Raw genomic sequence first — 18,748 nt, forward strand, 5'->3', positions numbered from 1 at the left:
TCGTGACCACAGGTGTCGCCAAATCGACCATGACTTAAATCTTAGGAATTACAACTTTACAATTACAATTAGTCATTTGGCAGACCTTTAAGTAACCTTTAAGTAATATACTATCATAAAAATGTTCCATTATCAAAATAAAACATACTCATTATGCACTAGAATTGCTACTGTCAGAGTTATGTTATTATATTATACTGTATTGGAATATTTTTATTAAGACATAAACATGTTAGCAACATTTCAATTCTGCAGCTGGTTACGTTGATCATATCTTTTATATGTACAATTTTAATTTACAAAGTAACTAACTACAGCAGACTGTTACATGTGGCAGCTTGTAACTCAACCAAGTTATCAGTTATCAAAGTTAACAAACTATTAGCATGTGTGCATATTCACACATGCTTTCCATGCTTTCTATTTCAAGTTGTATCTCTCTGTAATCTTTTCCCACTGAAGAAATGCCTGTCACTTTTCTTGCAGAAGACACATTTGCAAGGATTTCACACAAGCCTCAAACTCGGCATAAGACAACTCAGCATATACACAGACCTCAGTAAAGACATGATTAATTGTCTTCTTAATCTTAATTGTATGTTCTTTATTTGTTGTTGAAGTGCAGAGTTATGGACCACATGACATCTTGCAGTTTTGGAGGAGGTTGATGGAGCATGCTTCACAGTACCAAGAAAACAAAAGGCCACTGAGCTTCACCTTTAGACAGACATATATAGTCCGTGACTTCATCATCAATCCAGATATCAAATAATTAATTATTAAAGAATAACTTATGGTCCATTTTCAGATTTTCAGGATAAATTAATTTAAAGTGCTAGAGTTTTTGAACCATGATCTCAGGGTTTTTTTTTTCAATCTGATCTGATATTTTTATTAGTATTATTTAAAAAAAAAAAAAAAAAAAAACATGTTAAATGACAGAAGTAAAATTAATGAAACAAATCATTTGGTTTTGATTGTTCAATCTCAGTAACAGGCACTTGATAAGATGGGCAGAACTTGTTTTAATGAAATCAAGTGAGGTCACATTTTACAGGTTATTTTAATATGAATCATAAATCAAGGCAATGATGGGCAGTCATGTTGAGTATTTACACAGAAATGTGTGCTCCACCCCAACATGTTTAAAAGTCTCCCCAGTAGACGTAATTGAAACATGTCTTTCAGCATCTGATTTGTCATGGTGTGCAGGTCTACTGGTTTAATCCCGAAGATGTTTGCTGTGTTCTGTGCAGTCTGCAGCAGCACAGTAGCAGGCTGACAGGGAGAAGGGATGTGCTTGGCAGCGTGACACTGCAACACTGGTTTGCCCCATGGATTAGATCTGATGTTGACAGCCTGATCACGACAGAGATTCACAGAGAGCAGGACACTGTGATGGAACAGGCACACAAGAGAGGAGACAGGAGGCAGCAAAGGGCCTCTGTAGGTCCCCATACTTTATTATTATTACTGCTATTATTAATATAATGAATACATGAATAGCAGTAACAGTAGTAATAAGTAGTTGTACCAGCAGAAGTAGTCCTCAGCCCCATCCTTTTGAGTTTTTGTTTGTTTGTTTGTCTGTTTTTGTTTTTTGAGGCACAAGCATTCTACTATATATGTGATGACTGTCCTGTACCATACAGAGAACAAAGTGTATTTGCTGAAATGTTCTGGAAACCTCCAAGGAACATTTTCCAGGCGTTATGTTGTGGTATTTCAAAAGCTGACTGCACATTTTCCCTTACTGCATTTACATAACCATAAAAGAACGTTATTCTCAGATATCCAGTCCAGGTAATATTCAAAAACCTAAACTAACTAAACTGGAATGGAGTCATAACTCATTTAACAGGAAGCTTAGTTGCACACATTTAGCAGGAAGCTTGCAACACTAACATGGGGTGTTTACCACAGTGTAACTTTGCAAAATGCATGTTTGTGTATATATTCATTTCTAATAATAATCATCATCATTATAATAAGAATCATAATAATAAACAATGCAGATTTCTATGCTCTGTGCCCCTTGACCCAATATGTAACTGAACATACACACCATCCACCGTAGCTTTGTAAACATGATGAAGTAGACACAACGTTGCTTGGCACAGTGAAGGGAAATAATTTACTTTTAAACAAAATCCAGATGGAATTGTTGATGGGACCATTCTGTGCACTTTCAGAAGTTAGGAATTTTCATATCATACCATTCATACCCTACTTTAAGCCTGAAATATCACCTCAACCCAAAGCACTTACCAGTGAGCTCAGAGGTCAGACCAAGCACAGCCAGCAAGTCTACCTTTGATAACCAGCATGAAATGGATTGCAGGCCAATTTTGGTAGGAGAGGACAGGGGGTTAATGGAGGTTTTACAGATTGCCTCCTCTTTTGGATTGCATCTAAAACTTATAAGCCATTATTGAGAAATACAATTGTGTCCAAAATCCAGCAGCTTTATGAGACTGACAAGAGAGTGAATTATAACATGTTGGCGGAAGCCAAATATGTTGCACTAACTGGGGATCACAGGACCCCCATAAACAATTACCTTGGTGTGACTGCACACATTATTAACAGTGATTAGAAACTTCAGTCATTTGCATTAACCATGCTGAAGACAGTCACCAGGCATTTTGCCGATCCTTGCGCCGAACAGTTTATGTCTGTGGCAGAGGCATGGGGAGTTCAACATAAGGTTACCACAGTCGGAACAGACAGTGCTCAAAACATGAGAACTGCAGCAAAAAAGCTTCCCTTTGAGCACGTCTTGTATTGCTCACATTACAGAGAACCATCCTTTTGCCTTGGTGACAAACAGGTTTGTTGACACAATGGCAAAGTGCCGCAAGATAGTGGATTTTAAACACAGCCCTATCAATTACACCAGCAGTAAACAGAACTTGGGCAAAGAGAGATGAACTCATACATGATGTTTCACTAAGATCGTATTCGTCGCCAGCCATGATCACTCATCTCCTGAAGAACCAGAGTCTCTATAGAGTAGAATCCATCAGCATGGAAGTGTGCCCACTGCAGTGGTGGTCAACTCATACAGGGGCCCATCTACAGCTGTCTGCCCTGGCTTGCAAATATCTGAGAGACACTTTTCTCTCTAGCAGGTAGCATAGTTCAAACAAGGAAGGCAGCATTGAACTCTGAGAATATAAAGAAGCTAGAACTCAGTGATTTGCTGAAAGAAAAGTAAGAGGCATTGTGAGGCCAATGATAACGATATAGTGATAAATCAAACTGTTATGGCCTGTGTTGCCACAGAGATTCTTACTTGGTTTGGTTTATTTTGTCAAATAAATAAATAAATGGAATTGAGGTCAATGGGACTGTTATTTTTAGATGGTCTTTATGTTCAAAGATGAAATGAACATGTCATGCCCTGGATCTGAAATTGCACACACTATATATGAAGTTCTGACAGTATAGGAAATACAAGAGATATTGACCTTCAAAGTTAAGAATGTATATTCACGGATCCACTCATCTAAAATTCATTTGAATTGAAATATTTTGAAATGCTTCTCACGGCAAATATTGATACATGCAATCAGTTTAGATTAATTAATCACAATGCATGCAATTAATTAGATCCCTTTTTAATGGCTTGATACCCTAAATGTATTTATTTTGCTGCAAACATGCAATTCAAAAATGATGCATTTGTGCAGCTTTCACAGGATCAAGTAGTTCTTCTTATGGCGATCTTACGACCCAAAACAGCTAATATGATACTAAGCATGAATTTCATTATTCATTTATATTGTGGTATTACTACATATATGATTATTGGATGAGAAATAGAATGAAATGATGGAGAAATATAAATTTAAACCCATTGAAATCACAGGGAAATTGCCACTCTTGTTCTGGTTTGATGAAATTTGAAAATGGCTCTAGAACAACAAGATTTAATGATGATCATGTATCAGAGATACAAAAGCCGACAGGCTCTTTAGCATTGCTGTCCAATGGAAATCATTTTAAAGGTTTACAAACAGTTCAGGGGAACTTTATAACCATTCACTGTCAAGTTTCAAGTCGCACGCTTCAATTTTCAAATTATTATGATATGCACAAAATAGTGAAGCAGTTGTTTGCAATGAAATTGGTTCTCTGGCATCCCTTCAACAATGGTCATACAAATATGTGTACAAACAAATTTTAATATAAGACATACAATAGTGCATAAGTTAAAATATAGGAATAAAATAAAATCTATTATTTTCTACACTTCTCTGAGGTTAATGAGTGCTTAGAAGGAGAAACTTTTCCACCTTCTCCTGAGGATGACAGTAACTTCCCAGTTCCTGACCTCTGACAAATTAAGCTTGAGCTTTGGTTCATGACAAGGCTTCATATCATACCTCTTCTCATTCCCCCTTCTAGATACCCTGTTCAAGTGTTTGTATCCACTAACATAGCTACAGACTACCTGTTAACATTGTTTGGGTTTTGTTTGTTTGTTTGTTTGTTTGTTTGTAAAGCAAGTTTACTCAAAACCTGCTCAAAGTGATGTCCCTAGATGCCTCCCTTATTTATTACTGCATTAATAATAGCAAGTTGCCACATGCCTAAAGTGTAACTGCAGAACTAACTGTTCCGTATCAGTTTCTGTCTGATCAGAGATATGTAGAGACTTCGTGTGAATTAAACTGTCAGTGTCAATTCCATGAACTAAAACAAACACTGCAGTCTCCTACAGCTAACCATGTAACCGCGTGCAAAATGTTAGACTGCGTCATCAGTGTTTGCTCCTATATGAACATTTTGTGTTACCTGGTTGTTTTTGCACAGATCAGCCCACATACTGGTGCCGTCCCCTCCGCGCATCAGGACGTGGTATGTGAAGAAATAAATCCCGGGGATGGAGCAGGTGAACTTCCCGGTGGTCGGGTCATAGTGGTTTCCCAGATTGGTCACCACGTCGTCGAATTTGAGTACCTCGTAGCCCTCGTGCTGCTTTTTCAGCCCTGCGTAAAAGGCAATTTTGGGCACGGTGCTGTAGGTGGCCGCGCTTATTGCGCCGGCAGCTGCACTGGGTCCCGGGGGTCCAGGTAAACCAGGTCTTCCCTGTTCACCCTTCTCTCCAGGTGGCCCGGCTGGACCGACCGGTCCCGGCTCCCCGGGAGGTCCCCTCGGACCCGCCTTACCTGGACGACCTGGTTCGCCTTTCGGACCTTGAATAAAAGTGGGTAAAGACTGCACGAGACTGTTGTCTCGGACCGTGTCCGCCGTGGCGGTGCTGGTCGGAGATTTGGTGCCATACGGGTCGCACACCATCCTACAGGTACCGATCATCTCGTAGTGCGCCGCCGTCCCTGCTGTGTTGACCAGAACCGGGATGAGGATGACCAAAACCAGGACCATAACGACCCCCAGGACCCCCGCCGCCACCAGTCGTTTCCTGCCGACCAGCCGCGTCAGCGCAGGGCGATCCTGTTGTCTGCTTTTGGGTGAAATTTTGCCGCCTGAAGAGGTAACCCTTTCAAGAAAAAAAAATGTAGCGGAGCTACACTTTGTTAGTAATCTTTATAAAGTTTTCAAAGCAGTGTCTCCCTCCCCTCGGCGTCCTCGTCCCTCTCCTTTTCACACTTTTCACTTTTTCCGCTGACGCGCAAGCTTCTTCAAGTCTCTCTGAACGTTCAGGACTTCACTGCACCGTGATTTCCAAAGCCACTGGATTCAGCATCTTTGAGATAGTGTCAAATCGAGACATGGGGTCTGGCCCCTATTTGATCCACAGGTCCCGAACCACGGTATTTGTATTAGAGAGAGAGAGAGAGAGAGAGAGAGAGAGAGAGAGAGAGAGACAGACAGACAGACAGAGGGAGAGAGAGATGATAACGGTGAGGATCCTCATGCTGTGTTGTCCAATAGAAACAGCGCATGTTATCCATATGGGGATGGGGAACTTTAGCCTATCTAAACTTGAATCCAACTATGAATGCGCTTACCTGCGATATTTTTTATTTATTTTATTTTTTTAAGATTTGTGGGAATCGCTAACTTCAGTCAACTGAGTCAGTCTGAATGAAAGATTGAAAGATTGAATGTCCTCCATATGTGTGCATACATACGCACAAATAGCTTGGTTTTGCAAAAGTTTACTTCATTCAGTATGTATCTGCCTGTATAACTTACTTAGAACAGGACGTGTTTCATATGAATTTTTGTGTGATTTGAAATAATTTACAAATTATTTACAATTATATAAATATCTATAATTTAAATATACATATGCCTATACACATATACACTTAACAATTATGTAATAATTGATATTACTAATAATGTCAAACATGCTAATCTGATTTACAAGTCACAAGTATTTTTACTTCAGACACGAGGCACATTTTGCAGATAATAATTCTGGATATGTACTTGTAATTTATTGTTGTTATTATTATTATTATTATTATTATTGAGGGTTTTGGGCACTTATTCCAACACTTATTAGAGTTCACGTGAGAGCCCGCAGCTCACCTGTCTGTGTGTCTGTGCTGGCAAGAAATGCACTCAACATGTTTGTTACAGGGTAAGGTATACACAATGTGAAAAGCACTGAATGGTGCACGATGGAACAGTGGCAAAACTGTTTCCCATCGAACCTGGGACTGGGTGCTGGGTGCTGTGGGCGCTGAGGGCGTGTCCTCCACCATGCCTGCTGCCCCTTATCTCGAGGAAAGAGGCCTTTCTGTGTGGAGTTTGCATGTTCTCCCCGTGTTCACCTGGGGGATCCTCCATCAAATGAAACCCCCCTCTAAAAACATGCATGAAGATCATCATCTGACCAATGGTGACGACAAAGGAAACTGGGTCCCCGGGCGCCGGTCGGATGGCAGCCCACTGCTCCTGGTCTGCTGCGGAGGATGGGTCAAAAGTGGAGGAAAAATTTAACCAATGCATGGCATGTGTAGCATGTTCTATGTAGTGTGTGACAAATAAAGGGGATTGTCCCTCTGATTTCTCTGTTTCAAAGGTGTACTTTGGTAGTAACATTTTTGCCTGACAATCAATATGCATAGTTGTGCATGAGGTCTTTGTCACTGTTTCTCTTTGGTATGCACAGATGTACACACATATTATGTGCAGACATGAATAACTTCAGTCTGCAAAACCTTTACTTCATTCAATATGTTATTTTCTTATATAACTTGCCTAAAACATGACATGTTTCTCTGGATTTAACAGATGTTTTACTTTATTAATATAAATCTGTGATGAAATGACAAATTAAGTGGACTTAAATGTAGATATGATAGATTTTACACACTATATGTGACAGGAAAATAAATGTATAATAAGTCTGATAACCTATAGGTAATGTGCTACTCATCTTCAAACCTCACCTGAGATTCTGTAACTCTGTCCTACTTTCAGTCTGTTGATTTGACTACACAGCTCAAATATTTTCCTCAGATAATAAAATAAAAAACAACAAAGTTCACCCATGTGTGTGACAGCTGCTCAGACTGTTCACAATTCTGCTCATGAAATAATGCTTTACATTCTCAAACAAGCTAACCATTTGGACAGGCTGTGGCTAATTTATGTTATCTAGAATGACCATGATAAAATGGCCCACACAAAAATAACTGCTGGCCCAGTCTTGAAAATGTGGAGTGTTGGGGGAGACTTTAGTTCAATAAATATTAATCCTACATATTACGTATGTGAAAGATTATAAATTTTTTTGGTCTTTAATTCTAATTCACTCTTTCACTCATTAAAGAAGGGCCCTTTTTGCAGTCAACATTCCAACCTAGTAACTCTGTATAGACCTTACACATGTAGACTTAAAGTGACAAATTCCTTCGAGACTAAAAATAGTGGTACAGTACCGACAATTCAGTAGTGCCTTCATTTTGTCCTATACCGTCCATTAAGAAATCTATAAGATAATTTGTTTTCTATATGAGTAGAGCACTGAGGTGATGACAGTGTATTTATGGCACTTAAATAACACTAACCTTGTCTTCTCTGGATTCATTAGGCCTCCAAACATCCACTTATTGAGAGACCCTGAAAATGAGCTGTGGAGGTAACAGAGGATCATTGGATTGGCATCTCACTCAATATCAGCAGGGTAAATGATGAATTGCTGAGGAGGACTTAAAGGAGGCACAAAAAGGCGAGAGACTGGACAAAGTAATAATGATAATAATAACAACGATAAACTTTACTTATAGAGTACTTTTGAAAAACATTTCAAAGTGCTTCACAGGCAATCAAAGCAAGATAGATTAAAAAAAAAAAAGTAAAACTAAATAAACTACTAAAACAGAGCAGCGCTAAAAAAGATTAAATATTAAAGTGGTAATGCAAGGTGATAAAAACAAATATGTATATTCAGATATACATGCCTGCAGACACACAGCCTCATACACATCTCTGCATACATGATGCATCAAACATATACAGTATGTGTGTGTGTGTGTGTGTGTGTGTATGTATATGTATGTATGTGTGTATGTGTGTATATGTGTGTGTGTGTGTGTGTGTGTGTGTGTGTGTTTAATTGCTGTTGTTAATCTAATCTCAAAGTTACCAATTAATTAAAAAACAAAATTTTGCTATGCCTCATTGCTTTTCTACATATACAAAACTATGTGACTATACTTTTACAATTTGAGCTATGACCAAACCTGATATCTTCAGTATGGTATGGGGGGTTGTATAGAGGTATGACAAAGCTGTTAAAATAAATCACTAAAGTTCAATTTTGCTGGCCTGGGAAATGAGGCTGCCGCTGTACTCATACAATCTGAGCTGTCACACCACTATCAGCAGGTGAATTTTCGTACTCTTGACAGCCTGACACAATCTGCAAGGAACCAATCACCTCACAAAGAGTGTGTATGAGCTTGTTTTGTAATAACCATCATACACTAAGTATTTCTCTGAATTTCTGCGGTGGTGATTTAAACTGCTCAGAACATCACTGGTACACATCTACCGAGCATCAGTGATGTCGGTGAAGCAGATTTTCTTCATATAGTTGTTATATGTAGTTCATTTTGCTTTTGTTAAGTCTTAATATTTTAAAATACATGTTTTCGTGGTGTTTTATTTCATATTAGGATTTTTCTCAGTGGCATTCATTTCATAATGTCACTTTTAATGTTGTGGCAAATCTTATAAGGCTTCCTGTATTTGTTTATGTCACTGTTTATTTAAAGAGGATTTCCATCGCTGTAATCATACCTCCTGTCTATACGAGCCATGTGAGATTTCTTTCTCATGCAATTGCAAAATAGGAGATAAGTGACACAGTCCTTGGTGTTTTTATGGTCTTATTACGATTTTCCCTCTTTTCAGGTGTGAAGAAATATAATAAAAGCCTGTTTTACATATTGGACATTGAGTTTGAAGAGATGTTGGCATTTACTTGACAGGGATGGAGGCATGATCAGAGGGGTCTGTTATCTGATTGGCCAACCCAGGTGCCACGGGACCTGGGACCTCAAGGGACAGTTCTAATACAGTTGAAGAGGTAGAAAATGGCTCCCAAGACTGCACAGCCTTGTAGTGGGACCAGCTCTAGGGACAGAAGGACTGTTACTGAAAACAACCAAGACACATCAAATAATATTTATTATCCTTTGCTCTCAAAACTGTTTCTTAGGCCAGCTGCTTCTGTAGGACAACAAAACTATGGTCATTTTAACAGCTGTTATAATACAGTGATGAATTTAAGCTGCACAACACAACTCCTAATGTTTCTGGCTCCCTGTGACTAATAATGGCAAAAAACCTAATTTTGTTTCTCAGAAAATATGGCCTGTAGACTTGTGAGTATGTCCCAGAAATGGTGACCAATGACACAATAACCACCTGGTCTGTTCACAGCGACACATGTTAATGATAAATCAGAGGATACAGAATGAACAAAAACTTCAGAAGGTGCTTGCAAGTTGTGCACACAGCTGTTGTGTTCACCGTTGCTGGCTGACATAAACACCAACATGAAGCTGATGGGGTGATTGAGAAGTATTTAACAGCTCTGTCTGTCTCTGAACTACATCATATTGACAGGTGTTCCTAATTTTCTGTCCTCCCTATGTACATAGAAGAGACTCAGAATGCAGCTCAGTACAGCACCACTGGCAACTATTACCCTATAATATAAATTGAATTAAAATGAAATAGAACTGAATTAATATTAAACTGATTATTAACCTTCAGTACAATGCATTTGAAATTAAATAATTATTAGGATTTTAGAATGCTGACTTTCAGTTTTCGTATGAGGTTACTTATTATTTGGTAATTGAATTCAAAGAATCTGCAACCAAGTCCGACAACTTTATTTAGGTTTATAGGAACTTGTCCAATTACAATTACAATTAGTCATTTGGCAGACGTTTTTATCCAAAGCGACATACATACACACACCAATGGCACAGCATTGGGGGCAGTTCATGGGTTTAGTATCTTGCCCAAGGATACTTCGGCATGTGGACTACCGAGGCCAGGGATCGAAACACCGTCCTTCTGAGAGGTGGACGACTGCTCTACCTCCTGAGCCACAGCCGCCCCAATAAATTGTGGTCCTCTGAAATTGGCAGTCCCCCAAAAAGCCATAATTAAGACATGGTTCATTTGATACTGTACATCTGAACATATTTACAAATTGAAGATGAGAATTTGCACATGAAATCTTTAGTTACTATTTAATTTCTGATTTTGTACTGGAGTACAGAGCCAAATTAACAGAATTCATGCCAGTGTCCATGTATGTATGAAGTAAGTGTGGGTGTATAAAATTTCTAACTCATGAAAATGTTTGGGAAACATTTGCTTTTGGTGTGTATTTATGTCCTTCATCGTATTAACCTTATCACTGTTTCATCTTTCTTTACCTCCCCCACTCATCTCAGGAACCGGTCTCCCCTGGGGCCTATGACATGGATTGCTTCTATCAGTGGGAAGATTTCACGAAAAAATTAAAGGAGTTTTGCTATCTCTGTATGGGTAAGCATTTAACTGTGATTCTTGTGTCTGTGTCTGGACATGTTTTGAGTAGTGATCATCCGATGAAGTTTATTGAGCATTCATAGTCGTGTCCAGATCTCCTTTTCTTCATACTCTTGCGGTGAAAAAATACAATGGCTATTTTGAAAACTGTATACCTTTTTTTGAGGTTAGGCTGACCAAACAGTCATGGAGGCAAATGAGGACAATAGTGAGGTTTCTGTCTTAACTTTATTTTTTAGTACAACAGTTCTGCCCAACAATAGTAACACCCTCAGCAACCACCTTTCAAACTCTTTCAACACACATAGGCTGCCCCTTATATAAGGGTGTCTGCTCATCTAATTAGCTGGGACATACCTTTAAATGAGAACACAGATATCTACACATATGAACATACAATAAATATTTACAGAAATAAATAAATTTAAACAATGCAGCCAAACTCCCCTCTACCCACTTCCCACCTGGTGTTACCCTCCCGGAACTCGGGCGAGCCACCAGGGAATTCTTTTACCCGAACACCCTGGGAGAAGGAGAATAGGCAGAGGTAAGTTTGAGCATGGTACCGCCTGCTTCCAGTATACCAATACAATTGGCTGTAGTTTGAATCACACATCTCACTTGAACTTTTTAACATTCTTGAGTCAAACATTACTGTGCCTTAGTTTCTCTTTCACAGGGGAACAACGAGATGGACCAGCCCCATATCACACATGTGACACAAGCCAACTAAATGTTTCTTAAAATATCCTGTGTCTGTCTCTTGTGTGCTCATATGTATATGCCAATCACACTAACATCTTTACTGGTAAAATACACTGTTACTGGAGATATAGTTATGGCAACTCATTGTTACACTTGTCCTAAAATGTCCTCCCTGAATATATTACATTATAAAATGTTCTGTTGAATGCAATTGGTTGCTTTGTTTATTTTGCGCTACTGATCAAATGTAATTCTTGGCTTACATTAAGCAGTTGCTGGCATTCATTAATATTGTCATTAATATTAATATTGTTGTGCATGTTTGTGTAAATGTCTTAACATTATGAAGGGAATAATTATGAAAAAAGAAGCACAAAAAAAAAAAACAATATTGTAAATCAGTGGTGGAAAAAATACATGGATCATTCTAAAAGTAGTAAATATGTTCAGTTCCTTTTGTTTACTTCTCATGTCCTGAAACCTCTCACCAAATACCTCATGGAGTTTTCATACTCACCAGCATATTGGCATAGCAGTGTTTTGCTCTTGCAGAGTAGGAAAATGCACAGTGTTATCTCTTTTTACTTGTATTTTAACTTCACTTCAGATGATTTCACATTTGAAAGCAGAGAGCTGAGAAGCTGGCTGGAAGTTGAGGCTGAGCTCAAAGAGGGACTTGGTAATGTCCACTATGAAGACCAAATCACACAGCAATCTCTGAGTTTCCACAACAGGTTTTCCCCTTATATCTATGAATTATTCAAGACAAACTGACATTGACAATTTTACTCTGAACACTAGTTGCCCTATTACTTAAAAAAAAAAAAAGTCCAACTCAGAAATGTTGTTCTGCTTGTGGAGCCTTCTATTTCCCATCAAATTGGATGTCAAATCATTGGCTCACAAATTAGAATCTGATAACTGACTTTGAGCGTGCTGAATTTACACATTTGAAAACCTCGCTATTGAGTTTATTAGCTAGCTTGTCCTAGCTTTTGCCAAGCTAGGACAATTTTTTTTTTTTTGTGTGTGTGTGTGTGTGTGTGTGTGTGTGTGTGTGTGTGTGTTTCTTTCAGGTCATTTTTACACTTGAAATGTTACACAGCATACGATCCTTATACTCAAAGAATGATGAAGGCACAGAATCTATAGACCTTTGGATTAAGTTCTTAATGCCTGGTCCTGATTTGCTGCCAGGTTCATTTTACACTGCTGTATTGCAACTATAGATTAGAATATTAATTCATCTGTTGGTATTTCTCACAGATAATATTCAATCAAGAGAATTAATTAAGAGTTTGATTTAGTGTTTTCTGTGTGCTTACTGTATCCTGATTAATTAAGAACTCCACAATGTGCAGTTGTCACATAATAAATAAGCAAGAGAGTGCATTTGATGCAACACTGTTGTTTTTTGCTGTAATAGTTGTTTTATATTCTTAATAGCTCTTTATTAAAACTACCCGTTCCTCTTGACTGAAGTAGGCAACACGCAATCAGTCAATTTTTTTGAAGAAAAATGTCAAAGACACACAAAATACCACTTTATAGGGAAACGTGCACAAAGTGTGATGAAGTGTGATTTTGTTGAACCAACTCATGAAAATAAAGTCTGGCTATGTTGAACTTGCTTTGTAGTATAGCCCCACAAATACAAGAAACACTGACATAAGCATAAATGTACAAATCTCATGGACACAAATAAACAACACATAGGCTTAGGCACAAGTAGAAAATCAGTGCCATCAGGAAATTCAAAAGCTTGGGAATAAAAATAAGTTTTTAGTCTGGAAAAAAAAAAAAAAGAGTCAGTGAGGGAGTAGATCGGATAGGTAGGGGACTGCAACAGCAAAGCTGTGGTCACCCCTGAGCTTAGGTTTAGTAGCCCCACATCAGATGACCTGAGGGCCCTGGAGGCAGAATAAGGGGATCAGAGGTCTGTGATATTGGAGGGGGCCAGCCCATTTAGGGCTTTGTAAACAAACAAAAGAACCTTAAAATCAATGCTGAACAGTACACTGTTAAAAAAAAAAAAAAAAGTTGGGGGAACTCAAAATTTCAAGGCAACAAACTTTGATAAAATTTTACATTGGGCAATTAAAATATTTTAAGTTTTGCTTTTGAGTTTACTCAACTCTGAATTCTGATTTTTGTCAACTAAACCGTAAGTTGCACTAACTTATAATTTTACATTGCATTAAGTTTTAATCCTTGCTTCTACTAACTCTCCTGTAAATTGTAATAACTTAGAATTTTACATTATAACTTTTAATCCTTACTTCTACTAACTCTTCTGCAAGTTGTACTAACTTAGAATTTTAATAACTGAATTTTTACACAGTGAACCCACTTTAATTTGGCTAAGAGGAATTTAAAATTCCACATTGCAATAGTTAATAATGTAACTCAACTTTATCAACTCTTCTAATCAAATGTATAAATAATTGCAGACGCAACATATACATTCAAAACATTTGTTTTAATTTTAACAGTACCATCATCAAATCCCTTCCAACAGGGCCAAGTAAATGCAAACTAATGAGACCCAATTATCCCTGTCCTAGCAGTCAACTTGTGCTACATTGTATACCTGTGAACTTTGAGACTGAGTATACCCCAAGATAAAAGATCGAACATGAGTCATGTATACAAGACCATACAGAACAAGTATGATACACAACTATGAATCTAATAAATCCGTTAACAAGGTTACTGAGCGCCATAACTTACGGTCTCATAATCAGCAAATGTTTTTGCAACACTGCTCAATACTATGTGTCAATTCATAAACAGTGAATCTTAACATGAAACGGGTTTAAGAAAAATCCAATAATGTGCAAAATAAATGCAAGAGAGTGAGAGTTCAAGGTGCATAAGAGTTGGGAGTGCGTAACAGGAAGAGTAAATTGACATGGTGTTGGCTGGACAGAAGGAATCTTTTAGAGGTCAACAATTCCAGATCCAACATCATCAGCTGACGTGTAGATTCACTGAAGGAGTTTGTTTTTGAGGGATCTGACCCTTGCAAAGAGGTCTGTACCAAGTTCCATGACAACCTTCTGAACAGTTTCAAATGTGTACCTGACATCTTTTGGGTACTTAAGGTTTAAAGCATAGCATTTGGCAGGTCAGGGACATCATGAAGGACAATCTCTTCTTCCACAACAACAGTAACACTCGTGACACTCTGTTATCCTCTAACACAGTGAGGATACCCACAATGAGGCCCTTCTTCTCCTCCTCTTCTGGGTCAGTGTCCTTGTGTTGACAGACAGGAAAAGACCAACAAAGAAATTGTAAATCAAACCGCAAGACATAAGTCATTAAAATACTGCGAATCAGAATAAGCTATTACTCTAAAAAATAATTCCAAATTACTGGATAAACATTTTTTCCCCAAATAGAATTAATTATGAGTTTGACATATTAACCATTTCTATCCCATACCTCATAACCAAAATTGAACACCATATACACATCAACTGACATCAATCAGGCTAATTAGGCGGTACAACTATTGAAGACACTGGGGGAAAAATGAAGGGAACAAGGACAGGGAGGTAATGGTTGAAGTTAATGTTAAATACAGCATTATAAATACATTGTAATAACATATTTACAATTTTTATTTATAACCACTCACAAGACAGTTCCTGAAGAGCTTTTCCTGATTGTCACAGAGATACAAGGGATGGCCCTTCAATGCTGCAGTTTGTCGATTTGCAGTGATGTCAGATGTCTGAAACAAAGAGTTGCATGAAACATTACAAGATGTAACTAACATAGGAAGTAGATTAAACATACAAGCAGCTGTCCTCTTCTATATCCAGAAAATTCCTGTTGATTGCACGTCAAAGGTTTACTCCTTTAAAAGGGTAATTTGGCATTTTTCAACCTGGGACCTATGATTGCTCACTGTCAAGGTATGTCCACTGAAAGTGCTTGTTTGTGTCAGCGACAGGCTAAGATTATTATCAGTGTCTGACAACGTTATGAAAAGGATCCTGTGGCAGATGAGGGGGATCCCTCCAAATCCTGGTGCTGCATGCTGATGAGGCTCGTCAGGCTGGATGACTGGCACCTAGTTGGGTGTGGGTGTGGCTACTGGGCCTGAGCAGAAGTGCTCAGCTCGGTGCAGGCAGTCTCTCTCTGCAGTCCTTCCTGCTTGGACCTCCAACACATTGTGGGGGGGATTCTTTGGGTCCTGCTTTTCTTTGCTTAGTGGTCTATGTTGGTTTGATTTTAGGTTCTCTCTCTCTCGCACACACACATACAAACACACACACACACACACACACACACACACACACATTCAGCCACAACACTTGCATACATGCATCCATGCCACAATACCGATTACTGATTCCCATTTTCTGATTTGATAAAGTAATGCCATGTGTGGTCTTCACCTTTTTGTCCTGTTCCTCGATCATGGAGCCACTATATCTCAGTACTTTTATGTCTTTGGTCAACCACTACCTGAATTGGTCCGCCTGTTTGTGCTATTGTGTCAGAGTAAATGCATATGTATCTAAGGGACTGAGGGTTTGTCACTACAAGGATCACTTACCATTGTAACAATTGCTACCAAAGTTATTATTACAGCTTCATACAAAAGCCAAAATTCCTTTTTATATCGATAATGTTCAGAGTTGTTAAATTACTACATCTAAAATTCACCTCTTGATCCAGGCTAAAGAGCTGATCCATCTCAGATGAAAAAGCTGTCCTCCTTGCCTGCTAGAGTCTCAGGAGCTCAAGGTGTGCTGATTAAGGGCTGTTCTGAAGTTGTCCATTAGGTTCTTGTTTGTGATGCCATAAAACTCTTCTCTCATCTTTTGAAAAATGTGAAGAGGAAATTTAAATCCTCAACACAAAGTCAATACAATTTCAACACCATCTTCATGTTAAAATATGCATTGTAATCAACACACACAACTCTTCTACTCTCATTTTAAAAAGACTGAATCATAAACACAACATAATACAGCCATGGCCAAAAGTTTTGAGAATGACACAAATATTCATTTTCACAAAGTCTGTTGCCTCAGTTTTATGATGGCAACTCACATTTACTCCAGAATGTTATTAAGAGTGATCAGATAAATTGCAATTGATTGCAAAGTCCGTCTTTGCCATGAAAATGAATGTCAGTGATTCTCTTGTTAACACAGGTGAGAGTGTTGATGAGGACAAGGCTGGAGATCACTCTGTCATGCTGACTGAGTTAGAATAACAGACTGGAAGCTTTAAAAGGAGGGTGGTGCTTGAAATCGTTGTTCTTCCTCCATTAATCATGGTTACCTGCAAGGAAACACGTGCAGTCATCATTGCTATGTACAAAAAGGGCTTCACAGGCAAGGATATTGCTGCTAGTAAGATTGCACCTAAGTCAACCATTTATCGGATCATCAATCGATCGATTATTTGGGGCATCTGGAAAAAAGCTTATCCGGAGAAGAAAAGGTGAGCGCTACCACCAGTCCTGTGTCATGCCAACAGTAAAGCATTCAATGTGTGGGGCTGCTTCTCAGCCAAGGGAGTGGGCTCACTCACAATTTTGCCTAAGAACACAACCATGAATAAAGTATAGTACCAGAACTCCATCCTTTGAGAGCAACTTCTTGCAACCATCCAAGAACAGTTTGGGGACGAACAATGCCTTTTCCAATGTGATGGAGCACCTTGTAATAAGGCAAAAGTGATAACTAAGTGGCTCGGGGAACAAAACATCAAAATTTTGGGTCCATGGCCAGGAAACTCCCCGACCTAGATCCCATTCAGAACTTGTGGTCAATCCTCAAGTGGCGGGTGGACAAACAAAAACCCACAAATTCTGACAAACTCCAAGCATTGATTATGCAAGAATTGTCATGACCAGGAAACTATGTTAAGTTATGTTTAGTTTTTGTCTTGTGTCTATGTTGTCTCATGGCTTTTATTTTGACATCCCTCTCTCCTCTCGTTTCAGGTAACTTGCCCTCCCCTCGTGTGTCTCTGATTGTCTGCCCTGCCCTGATTATCTCCACCTGTTTCCCATCACCTTGTGTGTGTGTGTGTTTATATAGTCTTTGTCTCCCTTTGTCCTGTGCCAGTTCGTCTTGTCTTGTTTAGTCAGAGAACCACGCCAGTCCCATGCCATGCTCCATGTTCTTTCAGGTTTTGTTTTTTGTTGATACTTTGTCTAGCATTTGCCATTGTCTTGCCTTTAGTTATTTTGATACTTAGTTGCTTTCCTCGTTTGAGTGTTTTTCGTTCCTGTTTTTCCTCTTAGTGAGTGATTCCTTATTTTGTGCCTTTTGTGATTTTCCTCAGAAGAGTGACTTTCTGTTGTTACTTTGTCTTTAATAAATTGTTTGATTGAGCCTTGCCTCCTGAGTCGTGCATTTGGGTTCAAGTCCTAGTTCAGTTGTGGCAAGAATGGGCTGCCATCAGTCCACCAGTCAACTGACAGCATGCCAGGGCGATATTGCAGAGGTCTTGAAAAGGAAGGGTCGACACTGCAAATATTGACTCTGCAAAAACTTAATGTAATTGTCAATAAAAGCCTTTAACAATGAAATGCTTGTAATTATACTTCAGTATACCATAGTAACATCTGACAAAAAGATCTAAAAACACTGAAGCAGCAAACGTGAAAACCAACACTTTTGTCATTCTCAAAACCTTTGGCCATGGCTGTATATTCTTGGTTCACCTGCTTACCTCTGCCTCGTAAAACAGAGCAGGCCACCAATCCAGAACCTAGTTTAGTTTAGTTTAGTTTATTTGTTTAGCACAAGTTTAGTACAAGTACAAAAACTGTGCAAGGTGGGAACGAAGCCTCAGCAGGCTTGTACAGAGTTCCACACCTGCCCATATCAATCCCATGACATGCAGGCTAAACACTCAGCAGAAAACAAAACAAGAGAGAACAAACAAAACAATACAAAAGAATCAACAACCAAATACATGTTAAATCCAGGAAAGACGCAGCAAGAGCAAGCCACCCACAATCAGGAGGATTGATAAAATCTGTTTGCGAAGGATGAGTACAGGGATC

At 38.7% G+C, this 18,748-nt stretch overlaps 1 protein-coding gene across 1 annotated transcript in view; it reads right to left on the reverse strand.

The window, feature by feature from the left end:
• The window catches only part of c1ql3a (complement component 1, q subcomponent-like 3a), a 44,389-nt gene extending 38,974 nt beyond the window's left edge, over positions 1-5,415 (reverse strand). The window contains exon 1 of the mRNA XM_076721416.1: positions 4,801-5,415. Coding sequence (XP_076577531.1) covers positions 4,801-5,391 — 591 coding nt within the window. The 5' untranslated portion in view covers positions 5,392-5,415. The remainder of the gene's footprint in view (positions 1-4,800) is intronic.
• Between the last annotated feature and the right edge of the window lie 13,333 nt (positions 5,416-18,748).

Source organism: Chaetodon auriga, chromosome 21, assembly GCF_051107435.1.
Source record: "Chaetodon auriga isolate fChaAug3 chromosome 21, fChaAug3.hap1, whole genome shotgun sequence".
In the NCBI taxonomy this organism is placed as follows: Eukaryota; Metazoa; Chordata; class Actinopteri; order Chaetodontiformes; family Chaetodontidae; genus Chaetodon; species Chaetodon auriga.